The sequence below is a fragment of the Bison bison genome, unplaced genomic scaffold (genome assembly GCF_000754665.1).
Source record: "Bison bison bison isolate TAMUID 2011002044 unplaced genomic scaffold, Bison_UMD1.0 scf7180017851926, whole genome shotgun sequence".
Lineage (NCBI taxonomy): Eukaryota > Metazoa > Chordata > Mammalia > Artiodactyla > Bovidae > Bison > Bison bison.
Window position 1 is genome coordinate 78,844 of NW_011482499.1, and position 27,474 is coordinate 106,317.

At 39.4% G+C, this 27,474-nt stretch overlaps 1 protein-coding gene across 2 annotated transcripts in view; it reads left to right on the forward strand.

Moving 5' to 3' along the window:
• FMO1 (flavin containing monooxygenase 1) overlaps positions 1-27,205 on the forward strand; it is a 36,913-nt gene extending 9,708 nt beyond the window's left edge. For both annotated transcript variants that reach the window (XM_010851903.1, XM_010851911.1), the window contains exons 3-9: positions 10,335-10,523; positions 13,535-13,697; positions 18,144-18,286; positions 21,617-21,816; positions 23,563-23,918; positions 24,586-24,658; positions 26,434-27,205. In XM_010851903.1, the coding sequence (XP_010850205.1) occupies positions 10,335-10,523; positions 13,535-13,697; positions 18,144-18,286; positions 21,617-21,816; positions 23,563-23,918; positions 24,586-24,658; positions 26,434-26,776 (1,467 nt within the window). In that variant the 3' untranslated portion in view covers positions 26,777-27,205. The remainder of the gene's footprint in view (positions 1-10,334; positions 10,524-13,534; positions 13,698-18,143; positions 18,287-21,616; positions 21,817-23,562; positions 23,919-24,585; positions 24,659-26,433) is intronic.
• The last annotated feature ends 269 nt before the right edge of the window (positions 27,206-27,474 follow it).

Sequence of the window (27,474 nt, forward strand, 5' to 3'; positions counted from 1 at the left end):
CCACTAATTTTCTTGAAGAGATCTCTAGTCTTTCCCATTCTGTTGCTTTCCTCTATTTCTTTGCATTGATCGCTGAGGAAAGCTTTCTTCTCTCGCCTTGCTATTCTTTGGAACTTTGCATTCAGATGCTTATATCTTTCCTTCTCTCCTTTGCTTTTCCCTTCTCTTCTTTTCACAGCTATTTGTTTTTTTTTAATATAAATTTATTTGTTTTAATTGGAGGTTAATTACTTTACAATATTTTATTGGTTTTGCCATACATCAACATGAATCTGCCACAGGTATACCCATGTTCCCCATCCTGAACCCCCTCCTCCTCCCTCCCTTTACCATCCCTCTGGGTTGTCCCAGTGCACCAGCCCCAAGCATTCTGTATCATGCACCGAACCTGGACTGGCGATTTGTTTCATATATGATATTATACATGTTTTGATGCCATTCTCCTAAATCATCCCACCCTCTCCCTCTCCCACAGAGTCCAAAAGACTGTTCTATACATCTGTGTCTCTTTTTCTATCTTGCTTACAGAGTTATCGTTACCATCTTTCTAAATTCCATATATATGAGTTAGTATACTGTATTGGTGTTTTTCTTTCTGGCTTACTTCACTCTGTATAATAGGCTCCAGTTTCATCCACCTCATTAGAACTGATTCAAATGTATTCTTTTTAATGGCTGAGTAATACTCCATTGTGTATATGTACCAAAGCTTTCTTATCCATTCATCTGCTGATGGACATCTAGGTTGCTTCCATGTCCTGGCTATTATAAACAGTGCTGTGATGAACACTGGGGTACACGTGTCTCTTTCAATTCTGGTTTCCTCGGTGTGTATGCCCAGCAGTGGGATTGCTGGGTCATATGGCAGTTCTATTTCCAGTTTTTTAAAAAATCTCCACACTGTTCTCCAGAGTGGCTGTACTAGTTTGCATTCCCACCAACGGTGTAAGAGGGTTCCCTTTTCTCCACACCCTCTTCAGAATTTATTGCTTGTAGACTTTTGGATCGCAGTCATTCTGACTGGCGTGAAATGGTACCTCATTGTGGTTTTGGTTTGCATTTCTCTGATAATGAGTGATGTTGAGCATCTTTTCCTGTGTTTGTTAGCCATCTGTATGTCTTCTTTGGAGAAATGTCTATTTAGTTCTTTGGCCCATTTTTTGACTGGGTCATTTATTTTTCTGGAATTGAGCTGCAGGGGCTGCTTATATATTTTTGAGATGAGTTGTTTGTCAGTTGCTTCATTTGCTATTATTTTCTCCCATTCTGAAGGCTGCCTTTTCACCTTGCTAATAGTTTCCTTTGTTGTGCAGAAGCTTTTAAGTTTAATTAGGTCCCATTTGTTTATTTTTGCTTTTATTTCCAATATTCTGGGAGGTGGGTCATAGAGGATCCTGCTGTGATGTATGTCAGAGAGTGTTTTGCCTATGTTCTCCTCTAAAAGTTTTATAGTTTCTGGTCTTACGTTGAGATCTTTAATCCATTTTGAGTTTATTTTTGTGTATGGTGTTAGAAAGTGTTCTAGTTTCATTCTTTTACAAGTGGTTTACCAGTTTTCCAAGCACCACTTGTTAAAGAGATTGTCTTTAATCCATTGTATATTCTTGCCTTCTTTGTCAAAGATAAGGTGTCCATTGGTGCGTGGATCCTCCTCAGACAGCCATTTCGCTTTTTTGCATTTCTTTTCCATGATGCTAGTTTAGTCCCAGCATAAACCAGCTTGGCTCACATAAAGGAAAACTGCATATCTTGAAATGTGTCCAACCACCAAATGTGACCATCGATGCACAGAGACCTCCCCAAGGGGCCTAGGGGAAAGAGAACTTCTGTTCCTATGATTCAAACCACATACATTCCAAAAGACAAGCAGAACCTGACATGTATGCCATAACGGCCTCTCATGGCCATTGAAGACACTGCTAATCAAACACTATTAGGACTCAGGGACTCATACTCAGGCATTTGTGACTCTTTAGACTACAGCCTGCCAAGCTCCTCTGTTCATGGGATTTTCCAGGCAATACTGGAGTGGGTTGCTATTTCCTCCTCTAGAAGATCTTCCCAACACGGGGATCAAACTCATGTCTCCCATGTATCCCTCATTGCAGGACATTCTTTATCTCTAGACATCAGGGAAACCCAGTCAAACACTATTCCCTTCACCTAATTAACCTCAGAATCCTTCTTAACACAACACCTCAGATTACCACTAATTAATCTGATGCGTTAGCATTAATCCATCAGAGTTGAGAGCTGGCTTGCAGTATAAATTTCCAGAATAGAGGGACAATTAGTAGAGTTGTTTGGTTAAAGTAATCTCAGTCATAGCAAAATGTAAGCCCAGAGACCTTGGGATACCAGAGAAAAATGCCCCTTATGTCAATCACATATACCCAATTATTAACACACTAAAAAAAAAGAAAAAAAGAAAAACCATTGATGAAGAATCAAGAGAAATGTGTTCTAGATCCATCTGTGCCCAACTGGCTATGTAATTGGACAGATCAAACACCTATGCACAAAGCACTGTGAGGGACACAAAAATGAGAAACAGTCATCCTGCCCTGTGGTGATGCCCAGTCTCTTTACGAGACTGATAGAAAAGGGCAGGATCTTGCAAGTCGGGAGCAGTACTATGGGCATTTAAATGAAGTCAGGATAACATCCACTTGAGGGAAGCCAAGGAAGGCTTCATGGAGGAGATAGTGTGTGATGGACTCTAGAAGATTTCAACAGGCAAATGAGATTGAGTGGGAAATACCAGGGAGGATATTGTAAAGAAAAAGTACTGTGCTTGTTGGAAAATAAAAATAGCTTATTGGTACATGGGGTATGTGTAAGAGAAAACATGGAAGAAGAGGACAGTGGTGGAATGTTTGAGGATTCACACTCCATTTAGAAGGAGCTTCCATGGTGGCTCAGCTAGTAAAGAATCTGCCCGTAATGCAGGAGATGAAGGAGATGCTGATTCTATCCTCAGGTGGGGAAGATACCCTGGTGGAGGTCATGGAAACCCCCACAGTATTCTTACCTGGAGAATCCCATAGAGAGAGGAGCCTGGTGGGCTACAGTCCTTAGGGTCACAAAGAGTTGGACACAGCTGAAGCAACTGAGCACACACGCACACACTCCATTTAGAAAGCAATGGATAATAAGCAGAATTAATGTCTTTGTTGCTATTGTGTTTGTTTGGATTGCATGATAGGAAGACCCATATATGTTTCTCTCAAGTAAAGAGAATATACTTGGGATAACAGGAAATGACTGAATACATTAGCCCAAATTGAGACAAAATCCTAGCAGTAAAAGGAAGAAGTAGAATTGCAGATCCAAGTGGAAGGATTTGCCTTGGGAAAGTGCAGAGGCACACTTTCCTCAGAGACAGGAAAGGAAGGAAAAAGGGACATGGACGAGAGATGTTGAGGTGAAGGAGAGAAGACACAGGAGCAAACACAATGGAGGCCTCAGTTCTTTCAGGAAAACATGGCATCTGTGGAGGCTGAAGAAGTCAGGGTGGAGAATGAAGGAAAAAAGAGGTCACTGTGAGGCAAGTGATAGCACATCAAAAGGATGAGAAAGAGGGTGACCCAGCAGTAGCCTAAGTAATTAACAACTCCTTTCAGTCCCCATTACCTCATCTGTAAAATGAGAACATGGAGTCAGTTTAAAAAATAGATAAAAGCTAAATTACTAGGGTCTTGGGAGGCAGGAAAAATCACCTCCACCTTCATTCAGCAGCTCTCTCTTGATACAGAAGCCTCTTTAAGGCACCTCTGTACTACCTGGAGATTCCTCTAAAGCCTGACTGAAAATCTCTAATTAAGTGACCTTATAGGGGACTTTCAGCTTTAACGTGCTATGAGTCTCCTGAGTCTTTCTAGAGAAATCCCTTCCAGCTCCTACCCCAGCAGATACACACACACACACACAGAAGATGGTTGGAGGTGTCTTTGCAATCAAAGCAAGTGGCACATTCAAAACCTGTAGAATCAGAGTCTGCCCAGGCAAGGGCTGTCCTTGCCACAAAATGTACAAGGGTTATCTTTAGGACCTGTTCTGGGTGGAAGGGGTCACAAAGCAAAAATAAAATGGCAAACTGCAGAAACCTAAGAAAACAAATATGGAGAAGGTTTCTAATAAGTGGAGAGATGCCCTCAACATTATAGAGATTATGGACTACTGCTGTTCAATTCAATATTCATATGGGCATAACTCTGGCCTCTTCTAGACCACAGTCTTAAAGAGGAAGCAGACAAAGGTTGCAACGGAAAAGAAAGCCCATTTCTTTTCCGGGGTGGGGGAGGGGTTGGCAACATTTCAAAAGAAAACAACCCACCTGTGAGCACCAAATCCAGTGGCAGCAGGAGGCAAGTGTGGAACATCTGTTCTACAACCAACTCTCTCAGGCTCTGAATAGGGAAAGGAGGCTTAGAACAGTAATGCTAAAGGCTGATTATTCAACTGTAGAGGAATAATTGAAGAAAAACATGCCAGGAATTATCCTGTCGCTCATAACTAATATTACTCTTAGACTGTTTTAGGTTAGGAAGGAGCCTTGAGAAATAGCCTTCATGTAGAACACTGACACCATCTAGAGGTAATTATACTATGCTGACAGAAACACATTCTGCTTCACCCTTCACATCTCTGTAACAATAATCCTCCCCTGGAATGACATTCTTCCTCTGTCCATCAAGGTCTTTGCCTCCACACATGTATCCTTTTGCTTATTCCAGTTAATTGAGTACCCACTATGTGCATTGTGCTGTGTTGTACTTAGTCACTCAGTTGTATCAGACTCTTTGCAATTCCATGGACTGTAGTCCACCAGGCTCCTCTGTCCATGGGGATTCTCCAAGCAAGAACACTGGAGTGGGTTGCCATGCCCTCCTCCAGGGGATCTTCCCACTCCAGGGATCGAATCCAGGTCTCCTGCATTGCAGGCAGATTCTTTACCAGCTGAGCCAGCAGCGAAGCCCAAGAACACTGGAGTGGGTAGCCCATCCCTTCTCCAGGAGAACTTCCTGACCCAGGAATTGAACCGAGATCTCCTGCATTGCAGGTGGATTCTTTACCAGCTGAGCAACCCAGAAAACCCACGAGGCACCTTATGTACCACATATTTTTGGATTCAGTGAGGGCAATGATTAAGTATAATACTTCACGCCTTAAATCATTGAAGGTTTCTTTAGGTGTGTTCAGCCTAACTCTTACAGGGGTCGAAATGATCTGTTAAATGGATACCTTTTTACTTCTTAAAAATTTATTTTTTAAGTTCAGTAATCTTAGTAGGTTTTACTTTATTCATATATTAAACAAACATTTATTGAATTCATATCATCTTGGAATAGATCCACCTGATAGGCCCCTACCCTCTCATGGGGTTCCTCAAGCCTTCTCTGAGGTTTCCACAGCCCACCTGTGCTGTAGATCTGAAGACAGATCTATAGACTGTGGACAGACTATATATAGGCAGTCTGACTATAGGGGAAAGAAGTGACAAAGTAAAATGGGCTCTGACTGTTCAAAGGAGAGGAAAAGAAGGAAACAATTGTTCTTGAGAACAAGAGCTGTGAACAACCTAGCTCAGGGTTCCCCACACTCAGTGTTGAGAGAAAGTCTCTAATGTGTCTATATAGTAGTCACTTTAATTATCATTTTATATCCATATTTTAAATGAGAAAGGAGAGACCTCTGACCTGACAAAGCTTCTTCCCATTGCCAACAGTCTTCTCTGGAGGACACAGAACTTGAGAAAGTAAATCTCCATGGTAATTGTAGAAGAATAATACAAAACAGTTAATATTTTTTGAGAGCTTATCAGGCAGTGTTCTAAATGCATTCAGTTCAGTTCAGTTCAGTCACACAGTCATGTCTGACTCTTTGTGATTAGAGCTATCATTTCATTTTATCCAAGGGTTATATGTACTATTGTTATTCCTATTTCAAGAGGAGAAAACTGAGACACAGAGAACTTAAGAAAATTCCCAAGGTCACCCAGCTAAAAATGTTCTGCTTAAATATGAACCCAGGCTGTCTGACTCCAGGACCTGCGCTATCTAGAACTATACTCCATTCATTTCCAGAGTCTGTGCCATAGCTCAGGAATAAGGGCGTGCAAATCCTGGACTGTTCATGAAATCCCATGAAGTGTTCTACTGAATATAATGTCCTTACTATTGTATTGCAGCACCAAGTGGACCAAGAAGCCAAAAACCCCTCAATTCTTGCCCTTATTATTTCCCCTTTTCCCTTCTCTCATTCGGGCTTCCCTGGTGGCTCAGAGAGTAAATAATACACCCACAATGCGGGAGACCTGAGTTCGATCCCTGGGTTGGGAAGATCCCCTGAAAAAGGGGACCCACTGGAAAAGCTACCCACTCCAGTATTCTGGCCTAGAGAATTCCATGGACAGAGGAGCCTGGCAGGCTACAGTCCATGGGGTCACAAAGAGTTGGACATGACTGAGTGACTTTCACATACACACACCTCTCATTCAGTTGCCCCTTCAAGACAAAAATGTTTCCCCTAAGTGCCCTCATCAATTATCAGGAAAAACATGAGTCCACACACAGCATACCATGGCAACTGGCAAACTAAGACGGAGAGAATGCCAAGAGTGCCTGCCGCCAGGGGTCCCAGTGGGGCCTGGGAATCATTGGGACATTTTTTTCACAGAGGCAAACCCTGGAGGGGAGGGCTCAGGACTTGGAAACCTCATTCAGAAGTGCCATGGACCTGTAATCTCTGTATATACCTTAAACACATCAGACCTTGTGTTTTTACCAAGAGAAACTAGCGGAGGAGGAAAGAGACAGAGCATGTTGGATTCCACCCTATAGGCTGACATCTGTGATACATTGTTTCACAATAGGCTTCAGTGTTTCCTGTAAAGTTTTCTTCTTCCTGCCTTTACAGTTATCTTCCAAAATGTTGCAAAACAAAGCTGGTTTTGGTTTCTTTATTTTCTATTTTTGTTTGTGGGTTCATTTGTTTTAAAGTCACCATGGTTTCATGACTTATCCAGTTTCAGTGAGTCTCCACTGCTCTTTGATTTTTAAATATGCCATTACTAAATGCTTTAAAGTTTCTTGAACTATTTTTATGAAAATCTTTACAACAAGATATTATACACATCTCTACCCTTCTTTAACAGTGTATATTCCAAATTTAGCCTTTTATTACTGCTAACTAGAAATCGGCAGTATTAACAAAGTATTATTTACAATATGCTGCTCTCAGATGCCAGAGAAAAGTGAATGAGCTTTGGTTACACACTGACTGATCCCAAAATGTTGATAACTGGTGTTTTTCTCCTTACACTCTAGTTGTTTCCCTTGCTGTTTGCTCTCACTTCTCAATATTACAGCTCTTTAGAGCTATTCGCATTCTCTTCATTCCTACAACCCAGAAGAAACTTGATCATGTTTAACTATATCAAACCAACACTAAATTTAGTTCTAATACCTGGCTTCAAGTTTAAGGATGGTCTAAACCTGTGCTGTCCAGTAAGGTAGCCACCAGCCACAGGTAACTGTGGAATGTAGTCGATTTGACTACAGAACTGAATTTTTTATTTCATTTAATTTTGATTAATTTTCATTTTAAAGCCAATACTCAATTCAGTTATTGGAGAATCTTTATGCGTTTGTTAACAATTTGGGTATGCAAATCCACTTTTTCCAGTGAAAATTTAGCATTTGGATTCAGGTTTGTAAAATATACACTAGACTTAAAAGACTTAATATGAGAAAAAAAGTTCATACTTCATTAATAATTTTGATTGATTACATATTGAAATTATGAAATTTTGGAATTATTGAGTATCCTCTTTGCCTTTTTTAATGTGGCTATTGGAAATTTTTAAAGTGCATGTGTGGCCTACATCCCACTCTTATCAGGTAGGACTGCTCTAAAGTCTTGTTACTCAAAGCATGGTCCATGACCAGTAGCATCTGCAAGTCAACTTGCTAGAAATACAGGATCTCAGGCTCACCCAGACCTCTAAGTCAACATCTACACATGAATAAGATTCCCCACGCAATTCTTAATAAGATTTAGAAGTGCTAATCTAAACAGCTGTGATCCTCAATCTGTGGAAAAGAATCAGATTTGTTTGTTTTAATTTCCAAGGAAGTATAGACAATTATATTTGTGAAATACAATAAAAAGAGCTATAATAAGGTGAAAATGAAACAAAACATAAATTCAAATTTCTTTGAAAGTGTGTACAAGGCAATTACTGTAGAAAATCACTATTATACTTGTGACTTTTTACTAAACAAAACATTATGTGTGAAATACCAGTTCTCCATTAAACACCTATAGCCACACTTTCTCTATGCATCGTACATATTAATACTTAAGGCTTATAATGTGGTAATTAAGCTTGCTTCTTGTTTGTCATTTTATCTAATCTGGATTGGATGGGCGACAACACTCCTCCCAAGACCTAACATATATCTAAACCGTTTCTGAGTTTTGTTTAACAGCACACATAAAGAAATGAGGCTCACAGAATATAAGAATGGAATGGAAGAAAAAAATTCAAAGCAACCTCAGCAAGCTCAGGATATTCCTTTTTTTAACTGCTATCCAAAGTGAAGCAAGTGGCACTGTATTTTTAAAACTTATCTTCAGTCCTTTACCAGTAGTAGTCAGTTCTGACCATTTATTCTGTAAAGTTATAATCAAATATCAATTATCTTCCGATCAAAGAAAATAGCTTATAGCTTTTATGCACTTTTGGGTAATAGTTTTCAAACTAGCCTTGAAATGTCACACACTGTAATGGAGTCCTACTCACATGACTACTACACAGTTCAAATCCCACACAACTCATCACATGACTTAGACAAAGCCAAGATGGATCCCGTTCATCACTAAGGAGTCCACATGCGTGAATACTGAACAATGTCAAATTATCACTATAAAAGTTTTAAGACGCTTACCCTCAACTTCTGTACTTACATTGTCATAAACTGGTAGCAAAGAGTTCATACCAGTCTGGCTCTTTGAACAGCACTGCTTTAGATCTTCTACAGAATAAAAGGTCAGGATTTAAACAGTCATCTTTCTCCGAAGCCATTTAGATTCCAGTTTTCTAGATGTGTTCTGGATAAATAAGACTATCAGATGTGGAGCCACAAATAAGCAAGATAATGGGAACTCATCAGTTGATGAGATCTGTATCATTACTTCAAACTATAAAGATATGTTAAAATTTTATTTTCTGTTATCACAACACATGTCACATTTCATGCAGCTCTAGATTCACACCTTTTGAGGGAACAAAGTACGTCCTCTCCATATGTGAGGTTTATATTCACATTTCTACTTGATCATAAAAATGATTTTTATTTCACAGGAAAAAGGAACTATACATATCCAAGATGGCAAATAATATTAAAATGCTAAGAACTTTCCCACTGAAATTAGAACAATCCTTTATAATACACCCAAAAAACAGAGACAATGTATATACCTAAATGAGTAACTAAAACTGCCCACTATTCAGCCTTGTAGTATTAGTTGTCTGAGATGTTGTTATTTGCTGGTTATTTAAGTTCAAACTGGGATGGGAAATTCTTTAGCATTTTGCCATGCTCGCAGTTGTCCAGTCTGGAAACCCTTGACCTGCTTCTTCTCCCAAACCATAAATCTAATCAGTTTCACAATCCTATGCATTCTACCTTTCTGCTACCTAACAAATCCAATCTCTTTCAGTTTCAACTGTCATTGCTTTTGCTCAGGTTCTCATTGGCAATTGTATGGATTTGTGTTTCTAGTTCTTAACTAGCCTCGTGTCCTTCCTTTCCAGATCCCTTTATCTTTTGTAAAACCAGAATTATATTTTCAAAATTTAATATGAATCACTTCCATCAGTTTCTACGAAATTCAAATTCCTTAATTTTAGATACAAAATCCTTCATAATCTGAATGCCCTTTCTCCATAATCCTTTTGACAATACCTCATGAAATCAACATACCTAGCAACCGTTCATCCTCTAGAAACTACTTTCTGAGTCTGGTGTATTTCCATATTTTCCTTTATTTTGCAGTGATACTGTGTAAATCTAGACAGGTAAGTTTATCCTATGTTTGTTAGCACATAATGATGAAATTGTAATTCTTATCCTGATATTCATCATTTTTCAAGTTAAGTGCAGGATACCAAATCCCATTAGAAAGTAGAAGGTCGCATACATAAATTGTCTGGGTCACCTTAATCTTAGTCAATGTTTCAAATATCTAAAAATTAGTATTCATTTCATGTGTGTGCACGCTATATGCACACATGCATACACACTCATGTGCGTGCACTGCTTGTACAGGAACATGTTGAAGAAGGCAGAGCCAGCCTCTACAAGTCTGTGGTTTCCAACAGCTGCAAGGAGATGTCTTGTTACCCGGACTTTCCATTCCCAGAAGATTATCCAAACTATGTGCCAAATTCTCAATTCCTGGATTATCTCAAAATGTATGCAAACCGGTTCAACCTCCTGGAATGCATTCAATTCAAGGTAAGAAAGGCACAAAACATCAGTTAGCAGTCAGGAAATATTTCCTACCTATTTTGTGTTATCTCTCTCTACCTGGGGTTCTATAAATGAGAGAATGAACTGGCAAGACCAACAACACCTGGTTGGATTCTTTTTCCCCTTTTACTTACAATCACCCTAAGTAAATCTGGAGGTGGAAGTGAATAGTTGGCTTAAGGATTCATCTGTAGAATTTTTTTAGTTTGCAATGCTTCCATCCAAGTATCCAAATGGACCTTAAAAATATCAAATCACATTTTCAGTTTGAGCCAAATGCCTATACACAGGGACATTGAGAACTTCCTACCAGCTCCTGGGTTCTCCCTTTTTACTGTCCTTTTTACTGGCTCATATACAAGAAAATCTCACTGTTTGAAGGAAAATTTTTCTAGATATCTTTGGAATTAGAAAAATCTTTGACATTGTTCTTCTCATTGACCATACCCACCTCCTTTCCCATTTTAGGGGAAGAGACAGGTGGTAGGTAGAAAGACAGAAGCAAATAAATATATCCTCTTTCTTTCTTCCTGTTTTTCCTTTCTCTCAAGAAACACATGAAAATTCATATGATTCTCTTCTCCTATTATCCTCCCTATAAGAGGTAGGGATGGTTAGGAATTCATGGAGAATTACACAGAAAAAGTAACATGCATGGAAAGATTGATCAAAACAAGTACCATGTAAGATTCACATTCACAACCTTTAAAGTATGCCTGATCAAAATGAAATCACTGTCTGTACCTCCATATTCATTACAGGATTATTTACAAAGGCAAAACTATAGAAATAACTTGTGTCCGTTGATGGATAAGTAGATATAGAAATGTAATAGATGATTAATAAATAAGATAGACAGACAATGGAATATTATTCAGCCTTGGTAAAAAAAAATATTCTGTCACTTGCAAACACATGGATGAACCTTGAGGGCATTATACTAAATGAAATAACTCAGACAGAGAAAGACAAATTTATATGATCTCATTTATATGTAGAATCCAAAAATAAAAAGGGACCTTCCCTGGCAGTCCAGCAGTTAAAACTCTGAACTCCCAATCCAGGGGGCATGTGTTCAATCCCCAGTTGGGAAACTAAAGATTCCTCATGCCCCCCGAAGCATTGCCAAAACAAACAAACAAACAAAAAAAAAAAAAAAAACCAAACTCATAGAAATAGAGAACATACTGATGGCTGCCAGAAGTAGGCTAGGGTGTAAGGGAAGGTGGTCAAAAGGTATAAACTTCCAGTTATAAGACAAATTAGTTCTGGAGATACATTTTATATTGTGTAAATCAATCCTGGAGATGTATTGGTAATTATACCATACTGTATATTTGAAAGTTGCTGAGAGAATAGATCATAAAAGTTCTTATCAGAAGAAAAAAATTGTAACTATGTGGGGTGATAAATGTTAACTAAACTTATTGTGGTAATCATGTTACAATATGCACACATGTCAAATCATTAGGTTGTACACTTTAAACTTATATAGTGTTATATGTCAATTATATCTCAATAAAACTGGAGAAAATTAAAAGTACTCAAGTTGTCCAAAGAATATTTCATCCCACTTCCTTATTTCCCATGGGATAGAGTAAAAATAAAACAGTGCCGTAATCAATGGATATAATCCACAAAAATATTTTTAATAATGTATCAGAATTTCTGAACCTGAACATTTCCTTCACTACATGCTTTCCAAGCCTGTTTTAAAATATATATATAAAACTGGATGTTCACCAAAGTTTTAAGAAAGTACACACAAGCAGCTGTCTGTGAGAGGTTTTGTTTTTCCTTCCTCTCTATACATTCTAAATTTTCAATGATAAATTCAGTATTTTCAAGATAAAAATAAATTTTATTTTGAATGATTTTTTAATTAGCTGAAATTTTATGTTTTAAAAAGATGATTGCTAATACAAATGTAGACCCCCCAACAAGCACTTCAAGTATGATAAACCAGACAGTGAACCATTAAGTTGGACTTGAGAAGTCTGTCTTCTTTGAAACCCGAAGAGGAAAATGAGGCAGCAAAGTCTCTTTTATGCTTTTAAATTTGACTTGTAAATTTCTTTTATATATTTTCTGAATCAGAACCTCATACCCATGGACATACATATACTGGAAGAGAATAAAAATAGACCACAGTTGACCCTGGAGCAACATGGGTGATTAGAGGGGCCAACTCTACACAATGGAAATCTCCCATTTCCTGCATTTCTGTGCTGTTTCTGTATGCACAGTTCCACATCCATGGATTCAAACACTTATAAATCCTATGTACTGTAATATTTACTGTTTTTTAAAAATACACATATAAGTGGACCTGCACAGTTCAAACCCATGTTGTTCAAGAATCAACTGTATTTGAAATTCAATCAACTCCACAGAAATTCACCCGTAAAATGAGCACTTTTCCATAGTTGCCTCAGTCTGGGCAAACTTCAGTCCCATAGCCTATAAGGCCTTTCATAAGCTAAGATACTTGTGACCAGATTTATATTTTCAATTATATACTATCCATGTCTCTATGAAAGGAACTGTTGAAAAGAATTGTCTCTTGAGTCCCTTCGCTGTTCACCTGAAACTACCACACCATTTTTAATTGGCCATACTCCAATACAAAATAAAAAGTTTAAAGTTAAAAAAAGAGCTGTTTCTATAGGAACTAGACATGGCAGAAAAAGAATTTCAAAAACACAGAAATATCCTAGGTTATAATCTTGGTTCTATTACTCATTGTGAGACTTGGAGCAAATCACTTAAAATTTTTAGACCTTATCACCTCTCTTCAATACCCCTCTACAACTCTAAGTTTAGAATACTTCCATCCAGAAAATTGTGATTAACCTGAGAGCCCAATTCAACGTCTAGGGTTATGCTTATTATATTTAGTCTGCGCTCGAGAACATTTTAAATAATTGGCATGTCAGCCAGCAAGCCCTTTCTGGAATCTTGAAAACTATTAACCATGTCTATGATTCTTTTTTCAGACAAAAGTCTGCAGTGTAAGAAAACGCCCAGATTTTACTGCCACAGGCCAGTGGGAGGTAGTCACTCTGTGTGAAGGGAAGCAAGAGTCAGCCATCTTTGATGCTGTCATGGTCTGTACTGGTTTTTTTACTAATCCGAATCTACCACTGGACTCCTTTCCAGGTATAGCCCTTTCTACAACTGACTTTAATTTGTCTTATGTGACCAACCCTGATACTGGATTGTTCTGGAAATACATTCCTATTGATTTCCTCCATTAAATAAAGTAGTGAGGTAAGAGGGTTTTTTCCCCTGACCAGCGCTATTTGGCCAGATTTTGGCTTTCATGAGTAACAAGTTATAAGTACCAAAGAGTAGAATGAATAACTATTAAGCAGTTTTATGCTTCACTGAGGTTCAGTGTCCATCCCTAAGTAACTGGCAGCACCAGAAAGCCTTTTAAGACTTGGGAGACCTAGACAGTTTGCTAGCCTCAGCAGTAGTGCATTGACAAAGGTGAGAGTAGAGGTCACAAATGTCAATCTGTGAATAAAGGAAACAATAACTTGATTTTTGTTTGTTTGTGTCTATGGGTCATGGTAGTTACCTAGACCAAAGGTTTACGGCACTGGTTAATAGTCACCAGGGGCACGAGTCTTGGGAGGCAAATTAAGACATCTTTGGGCCTCAGTTTCTTCATCTGGCTTTTGCAACCATGATTCATTTATGTCAAATTTCAATTGGATTACAACTCAGAGGGAATAGAAAATCCAGAGGTTTGGTTTATTTAATCTGTAGCAAAGGATTCAAAAGGTTCAAATTTTAGCAAATTTTTCTCTGAATCATCTAAATATTACTTGTAATGATCACAAGGCTCAGTTCACAATTAACTCATCTCCCTCCAATGATACCTGGTCTGCCCCCAGCTGTTACTGAAGTCAGGCCACGTTAAGATAAAACACACCCTGAAAACTGTCATAGACTATAATCATTGAATTGGAAAGCAGTTCAGCCTTCTTACTGGTGCAGGAAACTCTTCAGCATCCCTGAGAAAGACTCAACAGCCTTGGTTTAAATGCATTCAACTATGAATTCTTTCCACCTCACCCATTTCTTGCCTACAGAGAAAATCCTTGAATAGGCAAGTTACTCCAACTCCCACGTAGGAGTGCCTGGTACAGGATCACTCCAAGAATCCAGAAAATTTCATGACATAGAGAGTACACTGTGTTTATTGCTAAGAATACAGAAGTGGATAAGACAACACATAGCCTGCACAAAAGGAATGAAAAGAGTTTTATAGGGGTCCAGTGGAGGAATCACAGTCTACATATGACCTGTAGTGACAGCAATACTTACTTTACAACAAATTCATGTACTTGAAATGGTCCTAGACCTGCCCTGCAGATGTTACTCAAGTCAGGTCAGATTAGGATAACATATAGCTTGAAAGCAATGGAGCCAATGTGCTCGGTTTAAATCAGATGAGCTTGGGACCCAAGTATCTATACCCAAGGTATAGATTCCAGGCTATACAATTAAGAAGCTATGATCCTTTTGAAGTTCATAAGTGTGATCATTGGGTGTTCACACTGTTGCATAACATGTTCAGTTCAGTTGCTCAGTTGTGTCCAACTCTTTGCGACCCCATGAATCGCAGCACGCCAGGCCTCCCTGTCCATCACCAACTCCCAGAATTCACCCAGACTCACGTTCATCGAGTCAGTGATGCCATCCAGCCATCTCATCCTCTGTTGTCCCCTTCTCCTCCTGCCCCCAATCCCTCCCAGCATCAGGGTCTTTTCCAATGAGTCAACTCTTCGCATGAGGTGGCCAAAGGACTGGAGTTTCAGCTTCAGCATCAGTCCTTTCAATGAATACCCAGGACTGATCTCCTTTAGGATGGACTGGTTGGATCTCCTTGCAGTGCAAGGGACTCTCAAGAGTCTTCTCCAACACCACAGTTCAAAAGCATCGATTCTTCGGTGCTCAGCTTCCTTCACAGTCCAACTCTCACATCCATACATGACCACTGGAAAAACCATAGCCTTGACTAGACAGACCTTTGTTGGCAAAGTAATATCTCTGCTTTTGAATATGCTATCTAGGTTGGTCATAACTTTCCTTCCAAGGAGTAAGCGTCTTTTAATTTCATGGCAGCAATCACCATCTTCAGTGATTTGGGGCCCCAAAGAAATAAAGTCTGACACTGTTTCCACTGTTTCCCCATCTATTTCCCATGAAGTGATGGGACCGGATGCCATGATCTTCGTTTTCTGAATATTGAGCTTTAAGCCAACCATTTCACTCTCCTCTTTCACTTTCATCAAGAGGCTTTTTAGTTCCTCTTCACTTTCTGCCATAAGGGTGATGTTATCTGCATATCTGAGGTTACTGATATTTCTCCCAGAAATCTTGATTCCAGCTTGTGCTTCTTCCAGCCAGCATGACATGTACTCCCTCCTAAACCTTGTTAGGACACCGGCACATTACCCATCAGACGTTAAAAAAAAAAAACTATATAATCTTGGGCTTTCCACTTAACCTATCTAAACCTCTGTTTTCCTTCCTAGAAACTGAGGGGTTTGACCTACCTTACCCAACAGCATATATCACAAATCAAGCAAACAGAACTCTATCAGTATTTGCCATCTTTCTCAATATCCATATTACCAGCCACTACCAATTGGTTATTTCAAATCCATGGCTAAATTATTATTAAGGAGACTTTGAGCACTAAAATTTCATGACTTTAGCCTTGAAATGGAGTCCTCCAAACCTCATCATCTCTCTCTCTGCCCCACAGCAGACTTACATACACCCTGGAGTAGTTGTTAATTGTCACAAAAATTAAATTTGTTGAAGTTATTCAAAAAAAAACATGTCATGAGTTCTGGAGGCAATTCCAGAAGAAAGCGTTCCAAAAAGTCTTAGTAAATATAATAGGTATTACAGCTGGAATAAATATATAACTTCCCAAGGTAATTTATTTTATTAATTCAGAAACCATATACATTCAGCTGTGTTTACTAACACAGCCACTTCACCTAACAAAAGTTCTTGCTCTGTTCTCCTGTAATATAAGTGGGGAAAGTATTAGTCTGATAGAAGACTCAACCACGGAGTCTCATATTTGTCCACTTGTGATCCAAAAAAGCCTGATCAGAGAGAATCTAAGACAATATAACATTCACAGATAATTCTATTATTCTAATTAAACTTGTCCAGCTCTCCATTCCTGGCAGTTCTTGAATCCCTATTGGGTCAAATGTTGAGCTAAGTCAATATTTGAATTTGATTGCATCATTGCTAAATTCAAAATGATCTAGATTGTGGTTGGGTTTTAACTGAGATTCATGTTAGACTTCTAAATATTTAAGGTGAAATAGAGTTACTGGCCTTGGTTAAGGCCCAGTAATGCGCCACTAATGTGCCACAGCATCCATATCCTGAGAATTCACTGAGAATCTAGATTTGCTATCATATTTTCTTTAAAAAAAAAAAAAAAAGTTCTTTGCACAGGATGTACTACTTTTGACTGTTTTATGCAACCTAAGAGTATTTTCCAAAACCCTCCACAAGCATTTGATGTTTCAATGAGATTTGGCATCAACTGAGATGTCTTATCTAGTTCAAACAGCGCTGATCCCAGTATAACTAACATAACTCCTTTTTCTCTGAGCCAACTCTGGCTGACTCAGCAAACCTAGCCAAGTTACCATCAGTCACCAAAGTAAACACACAAGGATCTTTCAAATAGGGACTATAATTTTATTTCCTTTTTAAAAAAAGTTTGGTTGCACTGGGTCTTTGCTGTGGCACTCAAGCTTCTCTTGTTGCGTCACATGGGCTTAGTAACCCTGCAGCATGTGGGATCTTAGTTCCCCGAGCAGGGATCGAACCTGTATCCCCTGCACTGGAAGGCAGATTCTTAGCCCCTGGATCACCAGGAAAGTCCCATATTTTTATTTCTTATTTCCCATATCATCTAGCACAGTGTCTGGCACATAAGAGGTGTCCAAAAAATTTGCTGAATAGAGTGGAAGCACTGACTCATAGTTCACTTTAACTTCTCTGCTCTTTCTCCTTGCTTACGAAAAGTTCTAAATAATCAAATTAGTAAATAGAGTATTTCTGTCACATTCATTTCTATCAAATTTTTAAAAGTAATGACCTCTTGTACTTCAGCTTAGTAAGTCTTAATGCCATGATTTTTTTTTCTTTCTTTCCTTTTTTTAGTTTTTTGTTTTGTTTTTTGTTTTTAGCAGAAATTGGTTTACTGCAGGGCAAAGCAAGGATGGGTGGCTCATGCTCAAAAACTTTGAAATCCCTAGTAGGTTGGCAGGGTGGATTTTTTTTACAGTGCCATGATATTTTAACTTAGTAATCATCTACTAAGTAAAACTAAAGGGCCATCTAGTGAGATGGAGTAAGTATCTCCATAAAATAATCACTCACCAATTTCTGTATCTTGCATAATTATGTATCCATGTTTCAGATTTTCTTAAAATTGAGTATGCTATTAAAACAACCTAAGTCACCCATCAAAAGGATGTTATTAGCTAAATAATGTGTGTTTCATTCACAGATCTTGTAAACTTTCTATTTGACTTCCTTTTTTTTCTATAGGTATAAATAATTTTAAAGGCCAGTATTTCCACAGCCGAGAGTATAAACATCCAGATATATTTAGGGACAAGAGCGTTCTTGTTATTGGAATGGGAAATTCTGGCACAGACATTGCTGTGGAGGCCAGCCACCTGGCAAAGAAGGTATTGTTCTTGGTGTTACCTAATGAGGGGCTTTATCTTAAGATGCTTGCCTCAAACAAACTATGTTTGACACCATGATAAATGATGAAAAGAAAAAAGAATTCCTAAAACACACACACACAGACAGATTTTTTAGGTACTTTTTTCTTGAATGTTCATACATGTTACTATAAATTCCAGGTGTCATATATCATGTCATTTTTCCTCAAAAATTCAGTTCTATGACTTCCTATTTGTGCTATTTTCCCAGCCAAAGTGAGTTACAGGAAGCATCTGTTTCTTACTCAGTCCCATAGGTCAGAAAATTCTGGCTAATTTTTTCTTACTAAGATCTTCCATTTGCTCCTTCCTTTCCTTATTGGTTGTCACCATCCTCATCAGGTCCATACCACCTCACGTGGGATCTATTACACAGTCCTCCTCACAACAATTATGGAAAGAGTTACTATTACTGGGGCTTGCTTATTCTGTACTGAGAACAGCACTAAAGGCTTTACTGCATGACCTCAGCCAATCATCAAAACAAGCCATGAAGTAGGTACAAGACTCCTTAATCACAAGTGAAGAAACTGAAACCTAGAGTTAAACAAGCTGCCTATAGGCACACTACCAGCAGTAGAGCCAGTCCTCAAACCCAAGTCTCTTCCATTCAAAGCCCCTGCTCCTAATTCTACCTTAAGGGCCTGTACTCCTATCCCAGTCCACCCCCCACACACGACAATCCATCCAGACCCCCAACCACCAACAGACAAATCCTCTGAAAAGCCTACTCTCCTTATGACACTCATGTTAAAAAACTAACAACTCCTCCTTACCTAACAAAAAAAAATCATAAATTACAGGGCTCTCCATCACCTGGTCCAGATCTGCCATTTTAACTTTATCCTACACTACTTTCCCACACGATCATCAACTGAACACTGATTGATCTGCTCTGTGACCTTTCCCACCCCCAAGTCTCTATTTTCCCCTTCATTCACACCATAGCCCTCCCTTCTGCAGTGCCCTTTTCTCTTTTATTACAATTTACATTTACATTCCCAGATACCTCTACCCAACACAAAATCATCTCTCCAGTATGAATTTATGTAATAATTGAAATTTACACTCCTCAGATGGCACTTTTAATTCTTGGTATTGCTCATTACCTTTTATGAGGTTTCTCAGTTGGCACTAGTGATAAAGAACCTTATGAAACGCAGGTTCAGTCCCTGAGTCGGGAAAACCCCCTGGAGGAGGGCATGGCAACCCACTCCAGTATTCTTCCCTGGAGAATCCCCATGGATGGAGGAGACTGGTGGGCTCCATCCATAGGGTCACACAGAGTCAGACACGACTGAAGCAACTTAGCACGGCATGGCAATTACCTTTTATATATAGGTAAAATATATAGTATGTATTATTTATAGTATGTATTTTCTTTCCAACTATGCTATAAACTCATTGAAAGCCATTCAGGCGACAAATCAATATTAGTCATTGAATTCTGCTATACCAAATGTTGTGCCAGGCATGGAGGCTACACGAAAGAATAGAATAATCAAACAGGATTCCTGCTGTCATAGATGGTATGCTGCTGCTGCTGCTAAGTCGTATCAGTCGTGTTCGACTCTGTGCGACCCCATAGATGGAAGCCCACCAGGCTCCTCCATCCCTGGGATTCTCCAGGCAAGAACACTGGAGTGGGTTGCCATTTCCTTCTCCAATGCATGAAAGTGAAAATTGAAAGTGAAGTCGCTCAGTCGTGTCTGACTCTTAGCGACCCCATGGACTGTAGCCTACCAGGCTCCTCCGTCCATGGGATTTCCCAGGCAAGAGCACTGGAGTGGGGTGCCATTGCCTTCTCTGATAGATGGTATAGTCATGGGGAAAACAGATGTCAAGTAAATAAGTATAAATAATTAGGTCAATAATTGCAAGAATGAAAATAGGTATGAGGAAGAAAAATTAGGAGTGTGTTCCTTTCTGGAACTTTAAGGAAGGAACTTGATGATTGATTGACTGATTTGGAGAAACTTAGCAATTTGGTAGAGTTATCCTGAAGGAAGGGAAAGGAGGTTCTGAAGCAAAAATCAGCACAGGCCCATTCACAATGACCACCACACGTGAGTCATGCATTACTACTTCTATTTCTCTAACCGCTGGAAATTTCTTCAGTCTGAAAACATGCTTTGGCACACACCATTTCTATATTGACAAAGAAACTCCCCTTGTTTCAGAATATAATTCATTTCTACCAAAATATCATATCTGATTCTGCATCATGATGAAGAAAGGCAGGTGCAAATATGTCTAACGTCAGAATTACTGATGTGCTCATAATTCTTGCCACCATAAGGCTCCATCATATTATTAGGCTTCCCTGGTGGCTCAGATGGTAAAAAATCTGCCTGCAAGGCAGGAGATCCAGGTTCTATCTCTGGGTGGGGAAGATCCCCTGGAGAAGAGAATGGCTACCCACTCCAGTATTATAAGGTCAAACAAAATGTGTCATAAAAACACTAACACTGCAGCTATGGCCACCATGCCCCAGTTTATTGGAAGAAAAACCAGGCATTAAACCAGTTGTTTTGTATTTGCAAAGCAACAGATCAGTTGACTAAATTTTTCAACTTTTAAAAAGTTATACAGACAACTCCTTGTTGTATAGGTTCCAAAGCAACTATTAGCTTAACAAACTAGGTCAGCTGATAAACTCAAATAGTTAAATAATCTGTTTTTTAAAAATCCACTAAAACTAGTTGTATTACTAAATTTTACTGTCAGTTCTAACAATGTTTATGTTGAAACTCTTTGCAGACATTTTTTTTTTTTTTAGCTGCACTGTGCAGCATGTGGTATCTTAGTTCCCTGGATAAAACCCGTGCTTCCTGCATGGGTTTGATCCAGGAAGGCAGAGTCTTAACCACTGGACCACCAGGGAAGTCCCTGTAGACAACTTTCAGTTGGATCCTTGCCCTGCTCTTGTTCATAGTCACTAGCATACAAAGTTGTTATCACCTGAGATAACATTATCTTCTCACATGAGATTCTAAGTTCCTATGGCCAACCACAATATATAATTCACCATGGGGTCTAGCACTGAGCCTGGCAGATAAAAAGTGCTCAATAATACGTGCTAAGGCATTTTCATACTCTAGATACTCAAACCATTATCTCAAAAGAATAACTTTAAAGTGGGAGTTAGAGAAGCCAAAACTGTCTTGTCAGGGAGGTATTTTGGGGGTGGCTGGCTATTTGGTGCCTTTCAATTCATGAAACTTCTCTCATCTCTGACGAACCAGCCCTGTTCACTGTGTCAAACTGAGTGACCTCTTTGATTGCTTCTAGGTGTTCCTCAGCACCACCGGAGGGGCATGGGTGATCAGCCGTGTCTTTGACTCAGGGTACCCATGGGACATGGTTTTCATGACACGATTTCAGAACACATTCAGAAATTCTCTTCCAACTCCAATTGTGAACTGGTTGATAGCGAAAAGGATGAACAGCTGGTTCAATCATGCAAATTATGGCTTAATACCAGAAGACAGGTAAATACGGAGGGTCTGCAGAAGGCTGTTAGGGAGAAGGGGCATTGGTCCTTCCAGCAACCATAATACAGCAACAAGACTGAGTATGAAGGAAAACTTCATATGAATTACTTAGTCATAATGGCTAACTGTTTTTAGTGCTTGGTAAGTAGAATTATGTGATACATAACTGTCAACAACCCTTTAAAGTAAGCCATATAACCTCCCTTTCAGAATGGGTATACTAAGACTTAGGGAAGTTCAGTCACTTGCCCAAGTTAATCTAGTACCAAGCAGACTCTGTGACCTTGGCAAGTTACATAAACCTTAGTTGCATCAATCAAAAGAGAAAAATTTGTCTATGACTCTTCCAACAAAAGCACACTATTTCACAGTGTGGGAAAAACTTAATCCTTCACCATCTTTCAAAGGACAGTGCCTTCTTCCCAAGATGACCTTGATTTCAGTCTTGTCCTTTCAGTTACAACCCATTACTTATCCCACTAATGAGAACCAGTGGTTTTATTTTACTTCCTCATTCATTGACTCTGTACAATTATATTCCATTGCCAGGGTAACACCACAGCCTAGAGATCCTGTCTGATCTTCCCCCAGATTCCACTCTGGACCAGGATGGATCAGGTGGCACCCAAGCCACCAGGGTTGGCAGGCAGCCCCCTTCCTGCTACATGTACTTCATTCCTCTAGGTCTCTTCATCCTTCTCTCATATACCTTCGTCTCTCCCTGCTTGTCTAGTCCTGCTATTGTCTCCATTTTTTTCCTTTCTTACCTACCCTCTTCTGTTGCCTAACTCCAAGTCCCCTAGGAGTTTTAAACTTTTCACCAGAGCCTTTCCTACCATAAGCTTGATTTAGCCTAAATGGCCACTCAAAAGACTTTATTTAATCCCACAAAGCCTAGAAAATGTAATAGAAGCCTGAGGAATTATAATATCTTCCCTGTTAGATTTAGCTAATCCTTTTTCATTTCCAAAGTTCTTAGAAATACACTATTTCATATGTTCTTCATCCTACCCAATCAACTAACAAGGATGGCAAGTATTAGCATCCCTATTTTACAGGTGAATAAAAGAAAGCCTACAAAGACGAAATGGTTTTCCCAAGCTCTGTTAAATATAAACATTTGGACACAAAGCCACCCTAACTACCTCCTGCTCCAGAGCACCTTCCATTTTATCACATTGTCTGTTTCTGTGCATTCACCATAAGCCCAAAATGACTCAGCTTACTTAAAATCATCTTGCAAAGTATTTGCTTTGTGATTCCAAAGACACAGCCAGAAAAGGGTGATTCCAAAGGCATAGCCAGAAAAAGCTAATTCTGCCCTGGTTCCTTTTAAACACATGCATGTTTTCCTTGTACAATTGCTTCCGAGGAGGAAAGAGTTTCTAGCATTTCTCAGCAGATAGAGAAGTCCCTGGTTTCCCTTGTGGTCCTTCAGCATTCAGCTCTCTCTAAAATGACAGGGATAGCTGAATGCTAGAATTCAGCAGGAGAAGCAGAGCTAGAGAAAACTCTGACCTCCTTCTCCCGAGGCTTCTAAATTCTTGTAAATGGTAAGCATGGTTCCATCATCCCTCTTGGTCATTCATGAATCCACTCCCACAGAGGTAACTTCCCACAGTACTGTCACCTCCTGCCTAGCTGAGGGGCCAGTCACAGAATGAAGAGGAGAAGGGGAGGAGGAGAGAGGGCTGGCCCCATCGGTCCCTGGCAGATCTCTTCCTTATCCATTTTAATGTCTAGGGTACAGCTAAGAGAGCCTGTGCTAAATGACGAGCTCCCAGGCCGTATCATCACTGGGAAAGTACTCATCAAGCCAAGAGTTAAGGAAGTGAAGGAAAACTCTGTCGTATTTAGCAACACCCCAAAGGAAGAGCCCATCGATATCATTGTTTTTGCCACTGGATACACTTTTGCTTTCCCCTTCCTTGACGAGACTGTAGTGAAAGTCGAAGATGGCCAGGCATCGCTATACAAGTACATCTTTCCTGCACATCTGCCAAAGCCAACCCTGGCTGTCATTGGTCTCATCAAACCCTTGGGCTCCTTACTACCCACAGGGGATACGCAAGCTCGATGGGCTGTTCGGGTCCTGAAAGGTAAGTGTATAAGAAATAGGAGAACATGGGAATTCCCTGGCAGTCCAGGGGTTATGACTCCTCATTTCACAGTGGAGGGCTCAGGTTCAATCCCTGATTGGGAAACTAACATCTCACAAACCACATGGTGTGGCCAAAGTAAAATAATTAAATTTTTAAAAAGAAATAATAGGATATATGTGTTCAGTTTACCATGTCATTTTAGATACTGGAAATTTTGAGACTTTTCCCACCTCCCATCTAAAATACTAGAATTTTTTTAAGCAAATCCATCTATTGTTCACTGAATTACAATATCACAATGAATTTGTGCCAGTACAAGCACAGAAGATAAATCATGGATCAAAAAATATCAGCTGCTATTCTGACTCAATCAACTGGTTCAATTAACATTTTAACATTTTAAAAGCTCAATCAATTGAATGACAAATTCAGTCAAGCCAGTTGTGAGGTTCTGCAACATCAAATAAGTAGTGAGGGGATCTGATTCTTATCTCTTCAACTGGTGGCATAATCACCAGGAGTTAACATTACTCTGCTAACATTTCTGCCAAAAGAATAAATGACTAGCTGGGTACTAGAAATAAAAGATGTGCAGTAGTAAAGCATCTTTGCCTGCTAAGTAAGCACTGAAGTTACATTGCATTTTTATTTGTTTGCTTTATAGGTGTGATTAAGTTACCACCATCAAGCATAATGATTGAGGAAGTTAATGAAAGGAAAAAAAACAAGCCCAGTGGGTAAGTTAAATGCTATGCATTCTTTTTGAATCATAACTAAAACTGGTAAAGCAAGAGCAAAGAATTGTGCGAGTTACACTGGAGAAAAAAGAAGCGGCTAAGACTCAAAAGGGGGGGAAAAAGACTAAGCTAGCCTGTTTAAGGAAAGAAAGGCAAAGGAAACAGGTTTTAATGTCCTAAACCATCACTCTAGACCATGGTCATCTAGCACGACATGGAGACGTGGAGTTTAGATTCTAAACCAAATGTAATTAATCCTTATCTACCAGATATTACTCTATACTTCTATCCATAATCAGAAGGCAAACTGTTGTGTTTATCCACTCTGACACCAAAGGGTCGGCTCATTCACTCATTTCAGCAAATCTACGTTCACCTCTCCTGTTTTATTCAGACAGCCACTCTAGAACATGAGTCAAAACAGGGCCGATGGACCAAATCTGCCAACCACCTATTTTCCTATTTTAAATCATTGGAAAGAAGAAGATTTTATAAAACGTGCAAATTATGTAAAATTCAGATCACTGTGGCCATAAGTAAAGCTTTATTAGCACACAGCCCCACTCAAGTTTGGGCTTCCCTGGTGGCTCACTGGTAAAGAATCTGCCTGCCAATACGGAGGACACAGGTTTGATCCCTGGGTGGGGAAGATCCCCTGGAGAAGGAAATGGCCACCCACTCCAGAATTCTTGTCTGGGAAATCCCATGGACAGAGGAGCCTGGCGGGCTACAGTCCATGGGGTTGCAAAGAGTCAGACACGACTGAGCGACTGAGCAGACGCAATTTACGTATTGTTTAAGACTGCTTTCATGTTAGGACAGCAAAGTTGACTAGCTGAGGTAGAAACTGTAACATGGCCCTCATAAACCTTAAGTAGTTAGCATCTAGTCAACAAGTTTGTTGGCCCTTCTCCAGAGACAGGTCTCCACTTGTGCTCTGCTTTTTGGCTACCACGAAGGGCCGGGACAGTGGAAGGCAGACGGCCAGCTGGGAGGGACTCTTGCTCTCCCCAAGTCCTAATCCTAAAGCTCCTATTATTTTCTCTGTTTTACTATTTATGTTTCAGACTTTGACATATATTTTTCACTTGGGAAAAAGAAGGGGTTTGTAGCCGAGAAAAAATTCTTAAAATCACTGCATTTAAGAAACACCACTTTTCTCCTTCATATATATTTCCAAACTTCAAATGTTGTTCTATCCTTGTCAAAGTCCTAAATCCCAAAATTATAAAAGCACTTTCAGTGTCTCTCAACCTGGGATATGATTTGATCTCCATTATGCAATTCTGGTATAACATAAATCACTAATTAGAACTACATGAAGCAAAAGCTTTTGTCACTTTGGTCAGTCAAGGGATTAATTAATTAAGGATTAATACTAGCATTACACAGAATTTCACCCTACTGAGTTTTGTGATTTTTCACATTATACAAATCAAGCAATAATTGAGTTTCAGGAAGATGTAGGAATAGTAAAATTATATAAAACCTTTTTTCTAGAAATTGCTAGTCATTTGACAATAGGACTAAAGTAATACTAGATTCATTATCAGCATTTGACGAACCATGTGTACAGAGTGTTTTTTCAAAGGATCTATCTTGTATTTAAACAATACCATGAGACCAATAGACAGCTATGGGCATGGAGGGAAGAATACAGAAACCAGTTCAAATTTTGCAGCCTATTGTTTATTTCTGGCACTTTTACTTGTTCTAAGGTTACCGTTATTTAATCTTTTTGTTTTCTCCTTTATCCCAATCTTCCTTTTATAAAGGTTTGGCTTGTATTACTGCAAAGCTTTGGAAACCGATTATATCACATATATAGATGAACTCCTGACCGCTATCAACGCAAAGCCCAACCTGTTCTCTCTGCTCCTGACGGATCCACGCCTGGCTTTGGCCATCTTCTTTGGCCCATGCACACCATACCAGTTCCGTTTGACTGGTCCAGGGAAATGGGAAGGAGCCCGAAATGCTATCATGACCCAGTGGGACCGAACATTCAAGGCCACCAAAACTCGAATTGTACAAGAATCCCCGTCTCTCTTTGCAAGCTTACTTAAAGTCTTCAGCTTTCTAGCTTTGCTTGTGGCCATTTTCCTGATTTTCCTATAAATAAAAAATTACCTAAATAAACTATCAAATGCACAGAGTAGATGGACAGCAATCTGGTTCCCCCACTGCAACAGCTTTGCCTTCATGACTATAATCTATATCTGAGCAATGAAAGCCACCCCTTCCCCTTCCCTGGCTGGCTCGAAGGCCCACTAGTATTCCTGAGTGTCTCCCAGCTCCACCTGCTTCTAATGCTAGAGAAAAATAACCAAGATTTCTGTGCATTTGAAGACTGCTGGAAGGTTCAAAGTTCATTTTAGAAGAGAGAGCTGTCTCAGACACCACTCTGAGCAATTAGACCTCTTTCCTATTTTCATAGATCTCGATTAAAACTCAATATTTCACGAAAGAAATACTAAATGGTTGTACTAAAAGGGCACTCTTATGGTATCAGCTGATTAAAAATAAAAAGAAAGCAAAAGCCTATGATTATTTTTGAGTGGTCTTTAATTCTCTTTTTAAGAGCTGGGGAAAAGAGAGAAGGAGATGAGAAGTCTATTAATAAAGACCATAAAAGGATGGGAGCTGTCAATGACTTGGTTGGAGTGTTTCTAAAGAAATGTACCTGCCTAGAAGTCCCCATCCCCCTAGAATGCACTCTTCAACCAAACAGGGTCTCCAGCTGACATAAGAACAAACCCAATCAGATCTATTGCACAGAAAGCAACCACCTCCACCCACTCTTGGAACCGGCCTCC